Raw genomic sequence first — 18484 nt, 5'->3', positions numbered from 1 at the left:
AACATTCTCTTGTATGTGTGTTTGTATGTGTGTGTGAGTGCTTAGCCACCAATTACCTCATAATAGTTTGGGTTTTATGTTCATCATTGCATGTTGCCAAACTACATAACTTCATAGTTTTGAATAAATATATTTGCTACTTTCCTGTAATTTCTTCTAGAACATCCAAGCAAGTATTATTTATTATGAATAGCTGTAGAGTTAGTAAAACTACCCATCAGGTTGTGTCTATGTATTAATAGTTGATTGATTAACAGTGATTTAGCACGTTGAGCATTCCATTATCACGCTGACTTCCTTTGACAGTGGTTCATTCCTGCTGGCATAAAGTATTAGAATAAGTGAGTCCCGCACATAACTCTTCTGTGTCTAAAATAAAAGCATTACACAGTAATGCATTTTATTTATTGTTAAAATGTGTTGGAGTTGGCATGGCAAAAATGGCAATAAACAGCCTTGTGACAGCTTTCATATCTGCATCAATGAACACCTCTCTTTGCAGCTAAAGGGAGGACAAACGTGGAGCTGCGTGAAAAATTCATTTTGGCAGATGGTGCCAGTCAGAGCATGGCAGCTTTCCGACCAAGGGGCCGTAGATCACGACCCTCTTCAAGAGGTGCTTCTCCCAACAGATCTACTTCTCTGTCAAGTCAAGCTGGCCAGGCAGCTGCCCCACAGGCTGTTACTACAAGTACACCGAAGGTAAGGAGAAACTTACCTGCACTGGTTAACAATGGGATATAGATTGAATTTTTGGGTTTTTCCTTGCGCCACTAATATTGTGCTTACTCTAGTTGATGGAGGAAAAGTGCCTCAATTTTATTTAATAGTCTGGTGTGGATCTGAAAAGTGTTTTCAATATGTTTTCACTACTGTTTGTTTGCAACATGGCAGTAGAAGAATTTCTACCCTTAAGGTGCCACATGAACTAACTGGAAGTTTGGGAACTGCTCTGAAAGATCCACAAACCTCTCCGTTTCACTTGAAAAATAAACTGTCATCTCTTCTTTTAGAACATTTGTCATTAACTTTTTCTGCTTAGATTTTATATCTACTGAGATTTTGAAAGTCCGGGTATCCTTCTCCATTATGTAGTTTTCCTCTACTGTCCTTCATATTTTGATTTACCATTGTTTCATACAGACACCACATCATTTAACACGCAACTATGGTAAACCATGGTTGACAAACAGCAAAACATCAACTCCTTCTAAGCCACCAGAATCCTCAGACTATCAAGGGTCATCTGCAGAGGTACAGTAAGGACAGAAATTCTAGTCTAATGACTTCCTTCACTAAAACTGTCACTTCACTAACAGCCACTAGAGTTTCAGTGCTTCTGAGCTGCAACATCCTGTGTATATTAATGCATTGTCTTTATTTTAGACCTTTGTCAAAGTATTTCTTAATTTTTTCCCTACAAGTTTGCTTTGTTTTGTTTTTGTTCTATTGTTCTATTTTGTTCTATTTTTTGTGGGTTTTTTTTAATTTTTAGGAAAATACAGCCTCAATGAACTAAGTTTAAAGCTCAAATGCTTAATAAATCATAAAAGTATGGAATGAAATGGTTAAGTAAATGTGGAAGAGTACTTTTTTTAAAGAAAAACAAAATATTCAATATACTTTGCAGGTTTCTTTCCTAAAATTGTTTACTTTGGATTCATTAAGTACTACAATGTTTCTGAACTGCATACATGAGATTAATAAATCATGATCTCTAGTGCAAAACCACTAAATAAAGAAATACCCAATCACAGTGAAGAACATGGCAAAAAAGTCTGGCTGTGATACATAAATCTTTACAGCAACTGAAAGTTTTGTTAGGGGGGTAGTGACCATTCATTACTCTAATAGGATAGCTATTAGATGACATAACAGAAAAACATGGCTTACATGGAAATTGCTAGTACAGCAATTAGGATTATGCTGGCAATTAGGCTGTATGAACAAAATATAAAGGGCCTTGAACCCAAAGTATTTGCTCTAATGTCATTACAGTCAGTGAAAAGATTGCAGGTGGATCAGGCTGCACACTGGTGTGTCATTTGTGGGAGTACTCTTGCCCTGGGTTGGATGGAGAGCTTGGAGAGAAACTTGTGCTACCACCCCCTCTTGTATCTTCTGTTCACATATCTGCACTTTGATGCCTATTGCTGTTCATTTGACACCTTCTGGTGCGAAGTTTCCATAACCTCAGCATGGCTTAGCTCAAAGATGCACAACAAACTTTTTCTTTCCTCCCTCCTGTGCATGTTGTTGTGCACAGTGCAGGTGTGTCTGTGGGTACAGCACTGCAAGCACACGGGGCTGTGGCTTAGACTGATTAACAGCACACAGCTTAGTCAGTTGTCAGTTTCTAACATATTCCTGTATTGTCTTTCAACTCTTAGCTGGTGACTGCAGTGAAAGATTAATTGATGGTGCATTAAAGGGTTTATAGACATGGAAAGGTGTTGTTTTCATTGAAATACAATGACAGGAAAGCAGCTGGCCTGATTTCATATGGGGGCACTGTATTTCTTATCTGCTCTTCCAACTACCAGTAGTTTCAGTGAGTTTCTTTTATGTGAACCAGTGTGGTTTAAGATTATAAACAGAATGGTTAGGGTGGGGTAGGTTCAGTGAATTTCTAAGGCATTCTGCAGCATTTACTGCCCAAGAGAGCAGGTATTCATTTTATATGTAAACTGCATTTGAGCTTGGGGCAAGACTGAAACAGGCTTGTTTTATTTTTCACACTGATTGTTCTCTCCCAGTGCCTTGCCAGAGTGCAGCAGCTTCAATGGAGGTAACAGTGTTCCCTTTCTCCTCACCCTGCCAAGCAGTGTCTGTATAGCAGATTCCCAGGGGCTAGCTGTATGTCAAGCACTGTACTTGGCTTTAATGAGAGTTTAATATTGTGACCTGCCCTGTCAGAGCCAGCAGATTGCTGTGTAGCATCACAGCACTCTTTTGTTCAGAAGTGCCAGAAGTGGTCTGAACTGGCAGCTGCCAGGCAAGCTCCTGCCAGCCTCTGCTCTGTTCTTAACTCAAGGCAGCTTCCAACGCACTTCTCTGGATCTTGGTTTTCAGTACCTAATTCTACCTAGAATTGTATGGGGATTAAAGGCACAGAATGCAGGGTCCTGGAATCCAGGCCACTCCAAAAACTGCATTCATCACTGCACTGTTTTTTCTTTTTTTGAATATTTATATAGTATATTTTTGTTATTAAATTACTGAATACTGTAGTTTTCCTTTTATTTGCATATATCTCTTATTTAGTGAGTGATGGTCATTTGGAGAGCTGATGCTTCAGCTTTTGTGGCTGTGAAAGAAATTTTCTGATTTTGGGCAGATTGGAAATCAAGACTCATTTCAGAACTAGGAAAGCGCAGGGTAAGATTGGGTAGTAGAGACACGGAAAGGCACTATATTGACAACTGGAACTTTTACAATTAGTTCTGTGGCCTTTTTTGTGTTTTTCTTGTTTGGCTTGGGTTTCTTTCCTCCTAGCAAATGGTTTCTGAAATTTGGTAGCTCTGTTTCAGTTTTAATAATATTTTCATCACCTATAACTACAGCTAGAATGGTGGAAAGTCAAGTTATGCAGACACAAAATCTCAATATGTACCATCAACTAATCTTACCTGCTTGACTAATTTTAAGAAGGTAGTTTTTTTCTTTCTTCATATGTGTTGAAATACACACAAAGATGCTAAAATGTTAAGCAGACTGTTAAAATTATTTTTTTGTTGTTGTTTTACATTTGGACTGCTTCAAATGCAAACTGCTAAAGGAACATTCTAAACTTCACATTATGAATTATGCCCAAAGTGGCTTAAACCAGTTTCAGATTCACAGTGAATGTTATGATGATCACATTCTAAGCTATGTAGCCTCTAATACTAATCCTTATCTTCAGTTAAAAAAGCTTTTTTTTTTTTTGTTGTCTTTTGGTTTGCATAGGGAACACCAATTCAAGGAAGTAAACTCAGACTGCCAGGGTATCTATCAGGGAAGGGTTTCCACTCAGGAGAAGACAGTGGCATCCTGTCAACGGCAGCTACCAGAGTCAGAGCTCAGTTTGCAGGTGAGTGTCTTGACTTCAGAGATTAATCTACCACTTGCTTTGTTTTCCACCTGAATACTTAAGGACACATTACAGTTCAAGGGAGAGATGTCAGAAGAGTGGGAAGGAGTAAAAGTCATTCTGCCCATTCTGCCCACATAGCTGCTGAGAGTGCACATAATCAGGCCCTCCATTCACATGTTCAGCTCTGGATGTGTGAATTCATAGCTGCAATCTTCTTGACAATGGTACCTCCAAAATATCTGCCCAAGGAACTAGGGAAGAAGCATTTACTCAAAGGATCCAGTTCTTTACAGTATTCAAGTTATTCTCAACTGTGATGGAGCAAAGGGGTCACTGAGTCATGACCTGTCCATTTTGGAAGAACTGCAGGGAGCAGCTGTAGATTACCTTATTAATGGAATATCCCACAGAGATTTTAAAGAAGTATACAAAAATAGAAAGCAGTGAAGCTGTGTTTTTCAACACAGTGTTCTTCATACATACCAGGAACCAGATTTGTGAAGATCAAAAATACTTAATAAGTAATTGAAAAATTATGAAAAAACACATTAATTATTTTCTGTTTAAGATTCCTTGTGGTTTTTTCTTCATGGCACAATGTCTGGGCAGGCTTTTACTTAGCAGGCTTGCTGAGAGCTCATCTTCTCAGCCCTTTGTTGGGCAGGATGTCTACTTCTCCCTTGTTTAGTTGCAGCTTTCATCTGTATGGATTTTAATTTTTTTTTAAGAAGAGGGGTACACATTTAAATATTGGGATGTTCATTTGCATCTCCAAGATACCTATACTTAGAAATCATGAATGCATGAAGAGACCAGAGAATTTATTTTTTTTTTTCAATTAATAGCTGAGAAAATGGCAAGGGAAATAAAGGCTCTGGCTGTTGAGTTGAATGTACAATGCATGTCTAGGAAGTCAAGAAAAGCTGCCAGGGTAATGCATTTTTAATAAGATGTGCTAGTGATTAATTAACTAGGTGTCAGCATTTGATCTTGCATTTCCTTTTCTTTAGTGCGAGACACAGCATCATTTAGCTTGCCTGGTAGACATCTAAAGTTTAGTTTGTGGAATGAGGAATCTTTGGGGCTGCCAAAGACCTAGGAAAGACCTGCACAGGTTTTCCGTCCTTACCTTCAATCCTGGTGGTTATCTTCTCTCTTTCTAGACACCAGAAGAACTCCAAGCAGACCTGGTAGCCGAGCAGGAAGCAAGGCTGGCAGCAGGTCGAGCAGCCGCCGCGGCAGTGACGCGTCTGACTTTGACATTTCGGAAATCCAGTCTGTGTGCTCAGATATGTCAGAGACTGTTCCTGCTACAAGCAGGCCGACACCCCGAGCAGGTTCTCGGCCAGGATCCGCCAAGCCTTCTAAAATTCCAACCCCCCAGAGAAGGCCACTAGCCAGCAAATCGGACAAGTCCTTGAAGAGATAATATGATTGGCTCCATAAAGGTCTTTTCCTTTTGCATTAAATATTTAAGTTCATAAGATGTAAAATATTATGTAGAAATTACTGTGAAATATCGCAAGAGGTGGATTTTTAATTCTGCAGATGGCCTTATTTGTGTATTTGTCTTCTTATTTTATGTGTATAATTTTTGTCGATTCTTTTTTGTTTTGCCATATCCTGTGAGAAGGGGAAGAGTTCTAATGTAAACTAACAGTTGTACACAGTAACATGTAGAAAGTACACTAAAAATAATTGCCGAATGTACAGTGTACTGAATGTACAGTAAGTCTGCAACCTCAATAAAAAAGGCCTATCACTATGTCATTAGTTAACAGTAAAGGATACCTCATGATTTTTCTTTAAAAAAGAAAAAGAGAATACTGAAAGCCAAAAGACACAATTACACATTTTGAGCTAACTAAACAAACACTAAACAATGTATGTCAAAACTACTAAGGAATACAGACACACATTCACAGTACCCTTATTTATACAGCATCTGTCAGAGAACTCACAGAGTTAATTAAGCACTTGCCAATAATATGATACTCCAATACCTTGCAGCATTTCTGTGCCATTGCTTTCAATGAGGCCAGACACATTCTGGATATCTGAACTATTATTCTGTAAGAATATCAATATAAAGTGCATTCATGTAAATGTGAGGTTTTCTTTTGCTTGAGTGGATGGTAGCACTGTATCATTGAACTCATTTTGTATCAAAGCAATTTTGCTTGCAGAAAGCTCAGAAATAAACATGTCCCTTAACTTTATTTCTATTGTATTTCTTATTTCACAGGAAGGTAATTTTCTGTGTTATGTTTTAGAGCATATGCCATTTCAGATGACCAATAATTACCATAGGAACACAGACTTTAATGTTATTTCCCATTATCAGCTGATTTTGGTTAGCTACTGTATTTGTTTAATAAAACACTAAATTGCACATATCAGAGCATATGAAATTATATCTAATTATTTTGTGTCGACAATTATTTTCTCCATATTAAACTCTGTCATTTATATACCATGTATAAAAGGTATAGAGTAATTCACTTGCTCTACTAGTCAGTGAAACATTCTAGCCATGCATGGATTCATTGAAAGGATAGCTAATAGCTCATTTTAACTGGAAAAAAGGTGCAGCTTCAAATAGGAGTGCTGTAGCATGGTTGGATAGATGCTGTGGTAAGTAGTGACAGAATCCCTAGAACTTTTGAATGCCCTTTGGTAATATCAGAAAGACTTGGGTGGGATTTGGCCAGTAAATAAAATAATACTCAAAAGACAATTGAATCAGTCAAAATCCATTTGTATCAGGATTTCTTTCAACACAGAGTTGTACAAAGATTTGTAGAAAGCCATGATCAACCGGTCTGGCTTGGGAATCAGCACAATGTTTACTGACTACTGAAGCATCAGTCTCTGCTGCACTATTTTATTTTTCAATTTTTCACCTCTCCTGTTGCTTCTATTCATCCAATGATTGCTTTCCTAGAACATTAAAATAGATCAGAATGACTTTGGTGCTTTTTGAAACCCCCAACACCCTTGGATAGTTTTCAGTATTTACAGATGATAGCTGAAATATCTCTGCTTGTAAGCAAGAGAAGGGAAAAGGATAGAATTTAGGCACTTGCATGGATAACTTGACTGAAAGAGGTGGTGGTGCCCAGTGGGATATTCTTGGTGCATTTTTTTAACCGCAAAACTGATGTTCAAGGATGTAGGGAGGACAAATATAACTCCTTTGCAAGGGTACATACATAGATCAGTACCTTGTATCCCAAGAGCAACCTGCCTGCACAGGAGGTAGTGTTGGCACCTACTAAAAGCACCTTTTATATTGCAGTCTTAGCTTAAATGTATTTTTAATGCTCCATTAATTATGTAACTTTATGGAATTTTTCTGTGACTACATTGTAGCTTTATAGAAATATTAGAGGGATGACCAGCCTCTGGGAAGTCCAATGCCAGCTGACACCCAAGGACAAAGTAGATTTAGTAGTGACTTGCTAGTGATTCCAAAATTGGGGAGGATGGGACTGATAAAGTGGGAAAGTTCATTTATTGGCTGGAGAGAATCATCCAGTGTTGGAAACTAAATTAATAGTAAATTAAATAGGACTGGATATTCAGTTAAAAACTTAAAACTGCCTCCAGATGTTATACCTTAATTAATTTCTTCAAAAATTGACTGCTTTAGCTTGATACTAATAGACTTTTCGAAATTCTGTTGCCTGTGATATAAAGTTCATACTGACAAAAGTCTGAAAACAAATAATGGATGCTCTGTACTTCTATGACCCAAGGAAGAATTTACAGAATTTCATAGAAAAGGCATATTGTGAACATGTGGATACGTGATAGGTAGTTCAGTTTTAGTGAACTATTTTTGTAAAGAAATTAGGGGTATTCAATATCCTTCTTTCTGTAATTGAAAAGCATTTCTTCTTTGGTACCAGCAAAAATGGGAGATGAAGGATCAGCCTTACAAGTACATCCCCACTTTATTCATTTGCATTAGATTTTATGTAACCTCATCATTGGAGATGCATTTTTCACCCTTTTATTACCTGCCTTTTAACAACAGGAGTTGATCATAAATTCATCACCCTGCTAGGTGACCATGATTCAATTGCAACTTAGTGTGGCCTAGACTCTTATATCTGTTTCTTCTGTGATTGTCCTGCACAATGAAGGAGCAGAGGTGATGGGCTGGGAAGAAGGGTTGGAACAGCCTCAGCCTGTGGACGTGGGAACCATATTGTTAAGTGAATTATGTATATTTAGCACTTGGGAAAGCTGGCTCAGTCCTAGGCTCCTTTACTTTTTCATTTTCAGGGTTCTGCCTTTCTGTTTGGCTACCTTCAAAATGGGAAAGTTTCCACAAATTTTCTGCAGTCTGCAGATGAAAGCTGTAGTGATCTGGTGATACCTCCTGGCCTAGGCATCCTCAGCTCCAGTTAAGGCATATTGTGAGCTTCTTACATGCTAATGCAATCAATGACAGTAATTCAGGCTTTGCCTTCAGCACATTTCTTTACAAAAGCATATGAATGAGGTTATATTTAATCTTAATTTAAAAACTAATGCATTTCATAGAAATAAACTGATGCAAGCAGCTGTGCCATACCATAGTGAGCAGTAGGGTTTGGATCAATGGTTGCCACAGCTCTGACAGGGCTAGCAGCACCCCACAGCTTGCACATGAGACAGAAGTTCTAGCATTAGGTGTGTTCCTCCGAGGATGTGGCAAGCAGACACATTGCTGAGCACTTGCTCTTAATGTTCTGGGAATAACCACAGGGATGGAAAATGAGCATTGCCTCATTTGCTGCACACGAGCTGCCCTAACTGCTTCCAGGTGTTTCCCATTGTCAGGCTGCTCGGTGGCACCTGAGCTCACCCTGGGGAAGAGGTATTTAACTAGATGTTTGTTCTAACTGGGTGGTGATGTTAGGAGGTTTATAGACTTGTGCAATGTGAGTAGGCTTTTATAGAAGAAAGAAAATGTGCTTCCTTAATGAAACTTGTTTTCTCTGCTGGATTTGAATAACATGTTTGCAGACATGGAGGTGGAAGAGATGGTTGAATTATTTGCTTGTCTTTTTTTCAACAGTGCAAGTAGGTTACTCATCTCTGTGGAAAAAAATCAACTTACATTTCCTAAAAATGGGGACAGTGCAGAGGAAAAGGCACCTCTTCAGAAATGGATGAGGCAGCACCTTGAATTCTATGTAACTTGCACAAAAATACTGGGTGGCTAATAGTATTGAGCTATTTTTAAGTTCTCTGGTAAAGAATTTTTCAGAATTTTTCTGTTGCAAATGAAGTGGTATCTGACCTGAAGCTAAAGGAATCTTTGGGGTTGTTTTTTCATAATTTATTAGTTGTTCTGGTGAACTGAAATAGTTTAAATAGTCTGAATTGCATCTTGGGGTACTCAAACTATATTTCTCTATTGGAAGGGTATAGGGAACATGATGAAGGTGAATCGTGTAACTTAGCTGGAATCCTGGCTGAGTAAGTAAGAAAGTGTTAATACATGTGTTATTAGCACTTGAATAGTTGAATATGAATAAAAACCCCAACCTATAAATCAGACCATGTCAGCATTTACAATAGTATTTGTTCTTCTGAGAGGAGGCAGATGGAGTGGTGATAGCTTTGTTCTCAGGGAAAGCTAGCTTTTTGTAGGGGTCATGATGATCTTTACAACAATTGGAAAAATTATCTACCTTTTTTTTCCTCTCTTTTTGGGTCTTGATCTGACTCTTCCAAATATTAGTCACAGAATAATTAAGTTGGAAAAGACCTCTAAGATCTGTCTGTTCTTTAGGCAGAACAATGGGAACCTAGGGATCTATGAAAGAATTTGCAGTGTCAGGGCTATACAGGCTTGTAAATATGAAACATTGAAGAACTCTACATCTGCTTATCTGAAGAGGGGATGTGACTTTAGGCAACACTGATTTGAAGCTTTATAGACCAAACCAACGAAATAAGGTAATTTAGGCTATGTAATGTCCACCAAAGAATGAAGTAGCTGAGCTGCTACTTGGAGTCCTCTTGTCTCATGTGAGCATGAGACGACTGAAAACTGTCTAATATATAATGGATGCCTTTTCCAGAAAGATACTGGTAAGCTTAAGAAAAGCGCTGGTTGGTTTAGACTTGGAAAAATGATAGACACAGTAATAAAAGATAGTAGTGGAAACCTGAATAAATATACTATGGAAGAGTTGGCTCAGTTTTTGAAGGGATGTCATGCCTTAGAAGCTGCCTGAAAGTCCTTGAAAGGATCAGTTAATGTGGACAAAGGTTGAGATTGACCACATGGCTTTGCAAAAGAAATCAGTAATTCTCAAAGGAGTGAGCACTTATGGGATCAGAAGAAAGGGATTACTGAGGGTAAATAGCACTTTGCAAGCTAGGAAAGACAGTGCTGGAGAACGTGCTCAGTTTTAACAGAGGAAAGAGTTCTGCAGTGGAGCACTTGACAGGTTTTAACATAAAGCTGCAAACGCTGCCTCAGAGGTTCCTGAAGTGCACATTGTTGGACGGGTGCTCTGGAAAAAAGCATCTCTGCGTTTCTGTGATTCATCGCATCCCCTGGGGGCATGCATTGCTTTCCACTGATGCTGGGGATCCTGCAGTGACTAGCTCAGCCCTAGCCAACTAATCTTCAGATGGCTAATTTAAGTAGAAGGAATCCCACCCCAAATTAATGAGCTTATTTCAAGCTAAGAAACACTGGATGGGATTTTCCTGAGTGGTTTGGAAATTCTGCTTCCAGCTTTTATTACTTTCACACCTTTTTGTTGCACTAAAGGTATTTTAGGGTATGCAAAGTATGGATCATCATATAATTTTGTGTCATTTCTAGTCACATGGAGGGAATGCAAACCATGGAAGAGGGGTGGAGAATCCCATCATGTTACTGTTGTCATACTGTAGAAGCACTTGAGCATTCCTGGTGTCCTTCAGTAGCAAACCCAGGTACGAGGGTGTTCCTCCCTGTGTTGCTCCCAGTCACATCTGTCTCTGCAAGGCCCCTGGCAAGCCTGTTTCCTTTGAGTTTTCCAATTGTTCATCCTCCTGGGATCCACTTGCACAAGGGAAGTGAATGTGTCTTTCAGGGGACAGTGGCAGATCATGCACAACCTCAAGACCTAAACCATTAAAAAACTAAAGTAATTGCAAAGAATACCATGTTGACATGTTTCTCTTCCTTTCAAGTGTCCTATGGATCTGAGGAAGATAAGTGTTTTTTTCCAAAAGACGTGAGCTATTCATTAGTATGGTGTGGTTATTTTTGTTTTTTTTCTTGTTTGGTTGGTTATTTTGTTTGTTTGTGGGGTGATTTTTTTGTGTTTTGTTTTGTTGTCTTCTAAATAAACACTATTGAATATTTTGAGATAAAGAAAAATAAGTAACTATTTCTTTGAATAGTTATGCAGTGAGAAATCAATCCAGAGCAGCATTTTATTATATTGGAACGTAAGGCCAAAGCATAGACATTAATGTTAAAGCAAATGTAATTTCTTTTGTAAAAGTATTATAAGATGTAGTAGACAAACCACAATTAAATTGGGCAAGCCTAAAGAAGGCAAGATACTTGCAGTGGAGGCTGCTTATATGCATTGCTATTGTTTTTTCCTCACAGAATGTATTTGCAAATATAGCTGTTCTGAACTATACAACAGCTCTGCAGTGTTTCCTATTAAAATGAGCAAACTGAATTTTCCAGCCCATGTGTATGGCTTTGTAACAAGAGCTGAAGAGATGCTTCCTATGGCCAGGTGGTGAGGAAAAGTGTGTGAGCCCCAGCTCCCCAGCTTGGCTGGAGCTCCAGGTTATGGCCCCACATAGGCAGAGTTGGCTCTTTTCCTGAGAGACCTGGCAGTGACTCTTGGGAGGTGATGCCTCACCAGTTCTGCTGATCTTTGAGAAGAGCATGAGCGTGATCACAGTGCTTTCAGTCACTACAAATCCTTCCTTAAATCCACTGATTAGGTCACTTGGTCAATGCAGACTTCTGCACAGGACTCTTGTTTTAAGCACTTGTCGTCTTTACCTAGTGGACGAACTAATGAAGAAATAATTTTTAATAATTTATCTACACACAATTCAGGGCATTCATTTCTCTCTGTTTCTGCTTTTCTTTCCTTCCCTCTTCAACCCCTCTAGTTTATCAGGATTTTTTAAATCTCTCCCGTTTTCTGGGGAGGATTTAATTCTTAATGATGCCAAAGAATTTTAATGTAGCATTTGCTAATGGAAAAGCTCTTCTTAATTACCATTGGAAACTTCAGCCCCTGAGTGAGAACTTTATATTTGGTAGCTTTAAAGCTTTTCATGTGAGAGATCTCCTTCCCTCCAAGCTCCTGCTCTGTTTCCAATAAAGTGTGCAGGCTCTCCAAGAATGTTGCAGTGATCTCATCTGGTAAAATAACCCTGGTCAGTAGTAGCCCAAATCCTCCATTAGGCTCCATCTGGTTGCGGGGTCACCACCAGGCTGCCACCACCAACCTCTCCCCCCACTGCAGGAGGGATGCCCTGGGGCTGGGGCATGGGGCTCGCTGCCCTCCAGGAGGCAGAGGGTTGCAAAAAGTGTCTGTGGGCAGAGCCAGGGGCTGGCAGGGCTGGCAGGCAGCTGCTTTCATGAGAACAAGAGGTCTGCCACAGCTGCCACAGCTCACCCCCACCCATCGGGCAGCCCATGCTGCAGTGAAACACTAGGAGAAGTAGACAATTAGTCAGGAATTTCCTAAATAGCAATACAAACTAAAAAGGGGGGTTACCAGCTGGAGTTTTTCTATCAAAATGGCAGAGATTAAGGAATCTTTTCCTTGTTTTAGATATATGGCCTCCTGTGTCCAGGATGCTTTTTCATATGGACTTTTTATAAGTCAGTCTCTGGCCCTGAATGCTGTGTTATTGAACTCTAGGGTATAAGATATGGTCTCCAGTACTACATAAATAAAAGCAAATCTTTTCAGCTGAGTAGTCAAATGATGCTGAGGGAGTTTGAGTTCAGGCAGAGTGATCTGTCTGTCAAAAAATGAAATAAAAACTCTGAAAATAAATTAAATTATGGAAAGATTATGCTATGATTGTTAAAGTACCAAAAATTTTCAGAAGAACCTGTTGGATGGAGAATATTTTGGGCAGCTGCATGAACATCAACCGATGGTTTGGAAAATTCAGTTTTGGGGCTTGATGCTGGGCTTTTTGCAATTAAATGCCTGTGCATGAGCCTACCAAACTGAGGTCATTTGGATGTATACATGGTTTGGAAGGTAGAGTTAGAGATAAAATCAGTTGGATTAAAATACAAGAGGAGAAAGACATCATTGGGTTGTTGTGATACTAACTTGCAAGGAAACATTTTTTGCTGTAAAGTCTCATGTGTAGTCTCAGAATAGAGCACCAGCTGTGTCTATCTCTGGAGAGATCTAGCTAACAATGTATGTCAGAAAAATTGTAGCATAATTTATTCATACCTCTCAGAAGAGCAGAAATAAGGCTGAAATCCATGTGCCTGGAAACAAAAGGTTCTGTACTCATTCCAATCCTGTCCAAAGATGGTCCATAAGAGCAATAATATGCCATGGCAAAGAAAAAAACTAATTAAAGTGTAGTTCCTAATCAAACTCTGAAATAAGTGTTAAATTCAAGGAAGAAAAGTCTTTTCAATTAGAACGAGAGTGACAAGCCCTGCAGTACAAACTTTTTTCCTGGCTCTGAGCATTGGGGGTGTGGGGTGAGCTTGGGACTGACTTGATCAGGCCAGGAGAAAGATGGCTAAAAATCAAGTTCCATTTAATTTTTTTCCAGTCAATGTTTAGTTGTGTTTTCTGTCAAGGTTATTCTTCAGCTAGTCTTTCAGGAGGGGAGACTGGCCAAAAGAAAACAAGGACTCTCACATTCGATGTCATATCTTGCAAGAGCTATTCTTTGGCAAGGCTCTGTTCTGGGAGTAAAGCAGGAGATGACAGTGCTTCTTCAAGCTGATAGCAACGTTGGGAGAGTCTTTTCTCAAAGAGATGTTGCAAAATGTTGTAAAGAAACAAGCCAGAGTATCAGGCTGGATGATACCAGGGCATTTCTTAGGCTGGTATTTCTGTAAGAAACCAGTATAAAGCACTTGTGTTGGTGCTTGCTCTACAGTTAAAAAAAAAAAAAAAAAAAAAGAGGTCAAGTTACTGGAAATATGAAATATACTGTAAGTGATAGTTTCCTGGCTAGTCCTGGTTTGCCTCAGTAATGCTTTGGTGATGTTGTGCTTCCAATAAACATTAGTCTAACAAAACACATTCTGTTTCCAGCACTTCTGATAGTGAGTCTTTTCTCAAATCTAACTCTTTGTTGTCTGGTTTGGTGAAGTGGTTACGGCACTCTGCCAGCACTATTGCTCTGTCACTAAAGCTGTATTGTGATGACTAGCTGAGCTGCCAAGACAGGGATGGCATTTCTTGCTCACAGAATCTGAGGTTTTTTCCTTGGACTTCATAGTTCTGGGTGGAAAAATGATTATGACTATTTGGGACTTCTGTTGTCTGTGGTGAATGAAACCAAGATACAAAAAGCAATGTAAGAATGCAAAAATCAGTAGATGTGACTACTTTGAAAAATCCCAAATAAATGCAAGCCTAACTTTAATCTTCAATTGTTTGCCTTAGGATGTATTTTCATGTTCATACACATCTCTCCCTAGCATATCAGTTCACCTGGAGAATGGAATCCAAAATGTACTGAAACATTTTTCTCTTTTTTTTTTTTTTTTTTTTCCTGAGGCCAACAGGTGGTTGATTAGAATGGGATAAGTAGTCTGTGTACTTTCAAACTTTGGCTTATGTTTGAGATATCATGTTATCTAAGTTTTGTTCCAAAGAGAAGTTTAAAACTAGGAAGCAGATGAGATAGGAGAGCAAAAAACCTCCTCTTGGTGAAGATAGAATTGCTCTGAAAAATGTAAGATAGAATTGCTCTGAACAATGTGGCTTGAAGGGCAAATGTTCAAATGGATCTTGTTTATAAAGACAGTATGTATCAAAGCTGTCTGCAGGACAGAAGTGCTCAGTCCTCGTAGGGAGTTTCCTAAATACAAATTAGGGTTACTGTGTCACTGCTGGTCCCTCATTCTGGTACCTGTAACCTCTGCAGAGCGCTGCTCTGCTCTTACCATTTTACATCTAAAGAGTAGGAAGAAGGGAAGCAGGAATATGCCACCTTTGCAGATAGGAAATAGAGAAACTGATTGAGCCCTTTGACTGGGAATATTCAGGAAATTTGCTGGCAAATCAGGAAACTGTTTTGGCACATGCTAATCTTCATCTTCAACCTGTGCAGAACATCCCTCTCTTTCAAGAACATCATTATTTAATTATGTCTGTTTAGGAAACTAAATTTAATCCTCCTTGTCTGAAAAGACATCCTGGCTCATCTGGAAATTCAAATTATGATTTGAAAATAGCTACAAGTCAGTGTTTACTCATACAGTATTATCTGCTGGAAAAGGCACTGGATATGCTAGTTACAAATGTACAAGTCCAGCAGTTACACTACATTGTGCCCATCGAGTGTTTCTGCTAGGGAGCACAGGCTCAAGGGAAACACAAACATGAATGTGAATTTGTCTTTTAGTTTGGGCCTCTGGAATGTTTCTGTTCTAACAGCGTTCTAATAAAACCAAAACATTGACTCTTTCCCAGCAAAGTTATAAATAGAAAGTAGGCACCCTATTTCTTATGCAGAAAGATAAACTGCAAAAGGAGATTGTGCACAAAATGAAAAAACATCCAATTTAAAATGCTGATATTTTACTTGTGTCTCAGAGCTGCTGCACTTCTGCAACAAGCAGCTGCTATTTCTCCTTCATTTTCCCATGCAATTGATTTATTCTCATGACTGAGAATGGCATGATGCAGCACAAATGAGACAAATAGTCTTTCTGCATAGTGGCCCCTCTGTGCATCTGACAGGTGAGCTGATGGTGGTTCTCAAGTCTAGATGGCCTCAAGCAGCTTTGGGGCTGTGCAACTATAATTCAGTACTGACATAGGCCAAAATGTACTTCTGCTCCTGTTTTATAATCTCAGAACCATTTAGACTGGAAAAGTCTTTCAAGATAATTGTCACACCATGAAGCCAGAACTTCCAAGTCCAGCACTATACCACATCCATAAGTGCCCCATCTACACAACTTTTAAATATCTCCAGGAATGGTGACTACTTCCCTGTACAGCCTGGTCCAGTGCTTGACAAACATTTCTGTGAAGAAATTTTTCCATCCAAACTTCTTCTGGTTCAATCCACTTCATGTTTATTTGGGTCTGGAGCTTGATTTGTAGATGATACAAAGCTGGGAGGAGTGGCTGCTACTCCAGAGTGTTGTGCCATTCAGAGGGTCTTGACAAACTAGAGAAATTGTGACCAGGAACCACACAATGCTCACTAAAGGGAGTAAGTATGAAGTCCTCCACCTGGAAGAAGTGAATCCAAGTACTAGAATATCCTGGAGTCTGACCAGATGGGAAGCAGTTTTGCAGGAGAAAAGCTGGGGTTCCTGGTAGATGTGAGCCAGCAGTGTGTCCTTTGGTACAGGTGCCCAGCAGCCTCTTGTGTTGCGAGTTGAGGGAGGGGAGCTTTCTGCTTTGCTCACTCCTGGTGGGGCCAGGGGGGCTGTCTTCACTTCTGGGCTTCCCAGTACAAGATGTGGGGGTAGTAGAGGGAGGCCAGCAAATAACCACATGATGAAAGGATTGCAGCATTAAAATGAGAGGGAGATGTTACCTGACTGGGGCAGAGATGGGAGTAAAGATGGAAACTGACTCTGCTCAGTGGTATCCTGTGAAAGGAGGAAAGGCAATGTGCAGAAGTTGGACTGCAGGAAGAATATTTGGAGAGTTTGATGTGAAAATGGCTGAGTGATGAAAGACTGCCTAGACAAGTTGTGGAGTTGACCTTCTTGGGAGACATTAAAACCTGAATGATTGTAGTCCTGAGTGGCATATTGTAGCTGCCCATTGTCTGTGTGGGGGGCTGGGCTAAATGATCCCTAGAGGTTACTTCCAACTGCAGGAATTCTCTGATTCTGTGACTTGTCAACTCATTTTATAATAGAAAAAGTCATATTTTAAGTGATATTTGATATTTCTAGTATTTCCTATTAAAGTAATATTGAGGAGCATCAGCCACAGCTATGGCTCCCAGGGAGCTGTTTATACAGGTAAACAAGACTTAGGACCATGAAATAGAATGGCAATGAAACAAAGGGATTAGCTGAAGGCAAGCTGCAAGCCTTATCTTCCTCACTTCTCGCACAGTACTCTATTCACAAGTAGTTTTTTCTCCCTCCTTCCCCCACAAAAACACTCTGGATTTTGTTTCTAAGTCTGCATGGGTAAAGAATGAGATATGAATGCACAGATCTCACTTATAAATTTACTAATATAGATTATATTTCTGAAACAAGTTTGCCCTCTATTCAGCAGCTGGGGGAAACAGAGGTACATTCATTCTGTGAGAACCTCTTCAAAGGTCCATTCACAGCCATTCATGGGAAGGGATACATTGCTGGGCATGTGTGAGAGAAAAAGCACTTTAATTGAATGCATGAGTATCTAACTGACTGCCAGATTGTGACTAGCCTCTGTGCAGGCCCAAAGTTGCATGTGTTCTGCTGGGAGCAAGAAACTGCTGTAGAGACAAGCCATCCTCTTACTCTATGAGCTGCCCAGGAGACCAGGCACTGCAGAATGAAGACAAATCTGTGAAGGTGGCTGTGAGAACTGAAAACAAGGCTTCTTGCAATACAGATCATTCATTTGGCTGAAGGACCTCCTAAATATGGCTTCTATCTGTGTGCAGAGCTGTGAGCTGTAGGCACTCTGAATAGAGCTGAATGCTTTTAGGTTTGTGTAGGAAATGCTGGGTGTTAAGTCTAGCCTGGGGTACAAAACTACTGTGAAGGAGATGGATCAGTTTCAGTTTTATGCAGTGTTCTTGTGACTTTGTTTCTATAGGTATCAGCAAACCCCTTGTCTCTGTTTAAATTTTGTTCCAACTATGTAAGTCTGCTCAGGAGCAAAACTTGGCTTTAGCTCCCCTACAGTGCTGTGGAGATGTTATTCTCCTGTGTAATATGTGCCCACAACTCTTGCTCCATGGATGCAGAAGTCATAAGTCATGCTATTTTTAAATGTGGACTCCAGTTTCACTCTATCTTTGCTTGCTTGTCGTATAATATGTTTTTCATTTTCTGTCCTTCCATTATTAAAAGCTAATCTACTTATATTTTCTTCAAAAAATACCTGATGGATACTGACTAATAATACAAAGCATCCATTGAGAAGGTGAAGAGGATGGGCAAAGGCAGCAGGCTATTCAGGGATGCACTTAACGCTGTTCATTAAAAATGTGAATCTGCTTCAGGAGATTGGATAAACATTGATT

At 39.5% G+C, this 18484-nt stretch overlaps 1 protein-coding gene across 33 annotated transcripts in view; it reads left to right on the top strand.

Annotated features, from left to right (window-relative positions):
- LOC110482163 (dystonin) overlaps positions 1–6471 on the top strand; it is a 283630-nt gene extending 277159 nt beyond the window's left edge. For 26 of the 33 annotated variants that reach the window (XM_085574702.1, XM_085574701.1, XM_085574705.1 and 23 more), the window contains 4 exons: positions 503–702; positions 1144–1254; positions 3949–4072; positions 5239–6471. In XM_085574702.1, the coding sequence (XP_085430828.1) occupies positions 503–702; positions 1144–1254; positions 3949–4072; positions 5239–5504 (701 nt within the window). In that variant the 3' untranslated portion in view covers positions 5505–6471. The remainder of the gene's footprint in view (positions 1–502; positions 703–1143; positions 1255–3948; positions 4073–5238) is intronic. The other 7 variants (XM_085574686.1, XM_085574684.1, XM_085574685.1 and 4 more) reach the window with 3 other exon arrangements.
- The last annotated feature ends 12013 nt before the right edge of the window (positions 6472–18484 follow it).

This window comes from Lonchura striata, chromosome 3 (genome assembly GCF_050655825.1).
Source record: "Lonchura striata isolate lonStrDom1 chromosome 3, ASM5065582v1, whole genome shotgun sequence".
Taxonomy (NCBI): Eukaryota; Metazoa; Chordata; class Aves; order Passeriformes; family Estrildidae; genus Lonchura; species Lonchura striata.
This window is presented reverse-complemented; position numbering and strand designations above follow the sequence as displayed.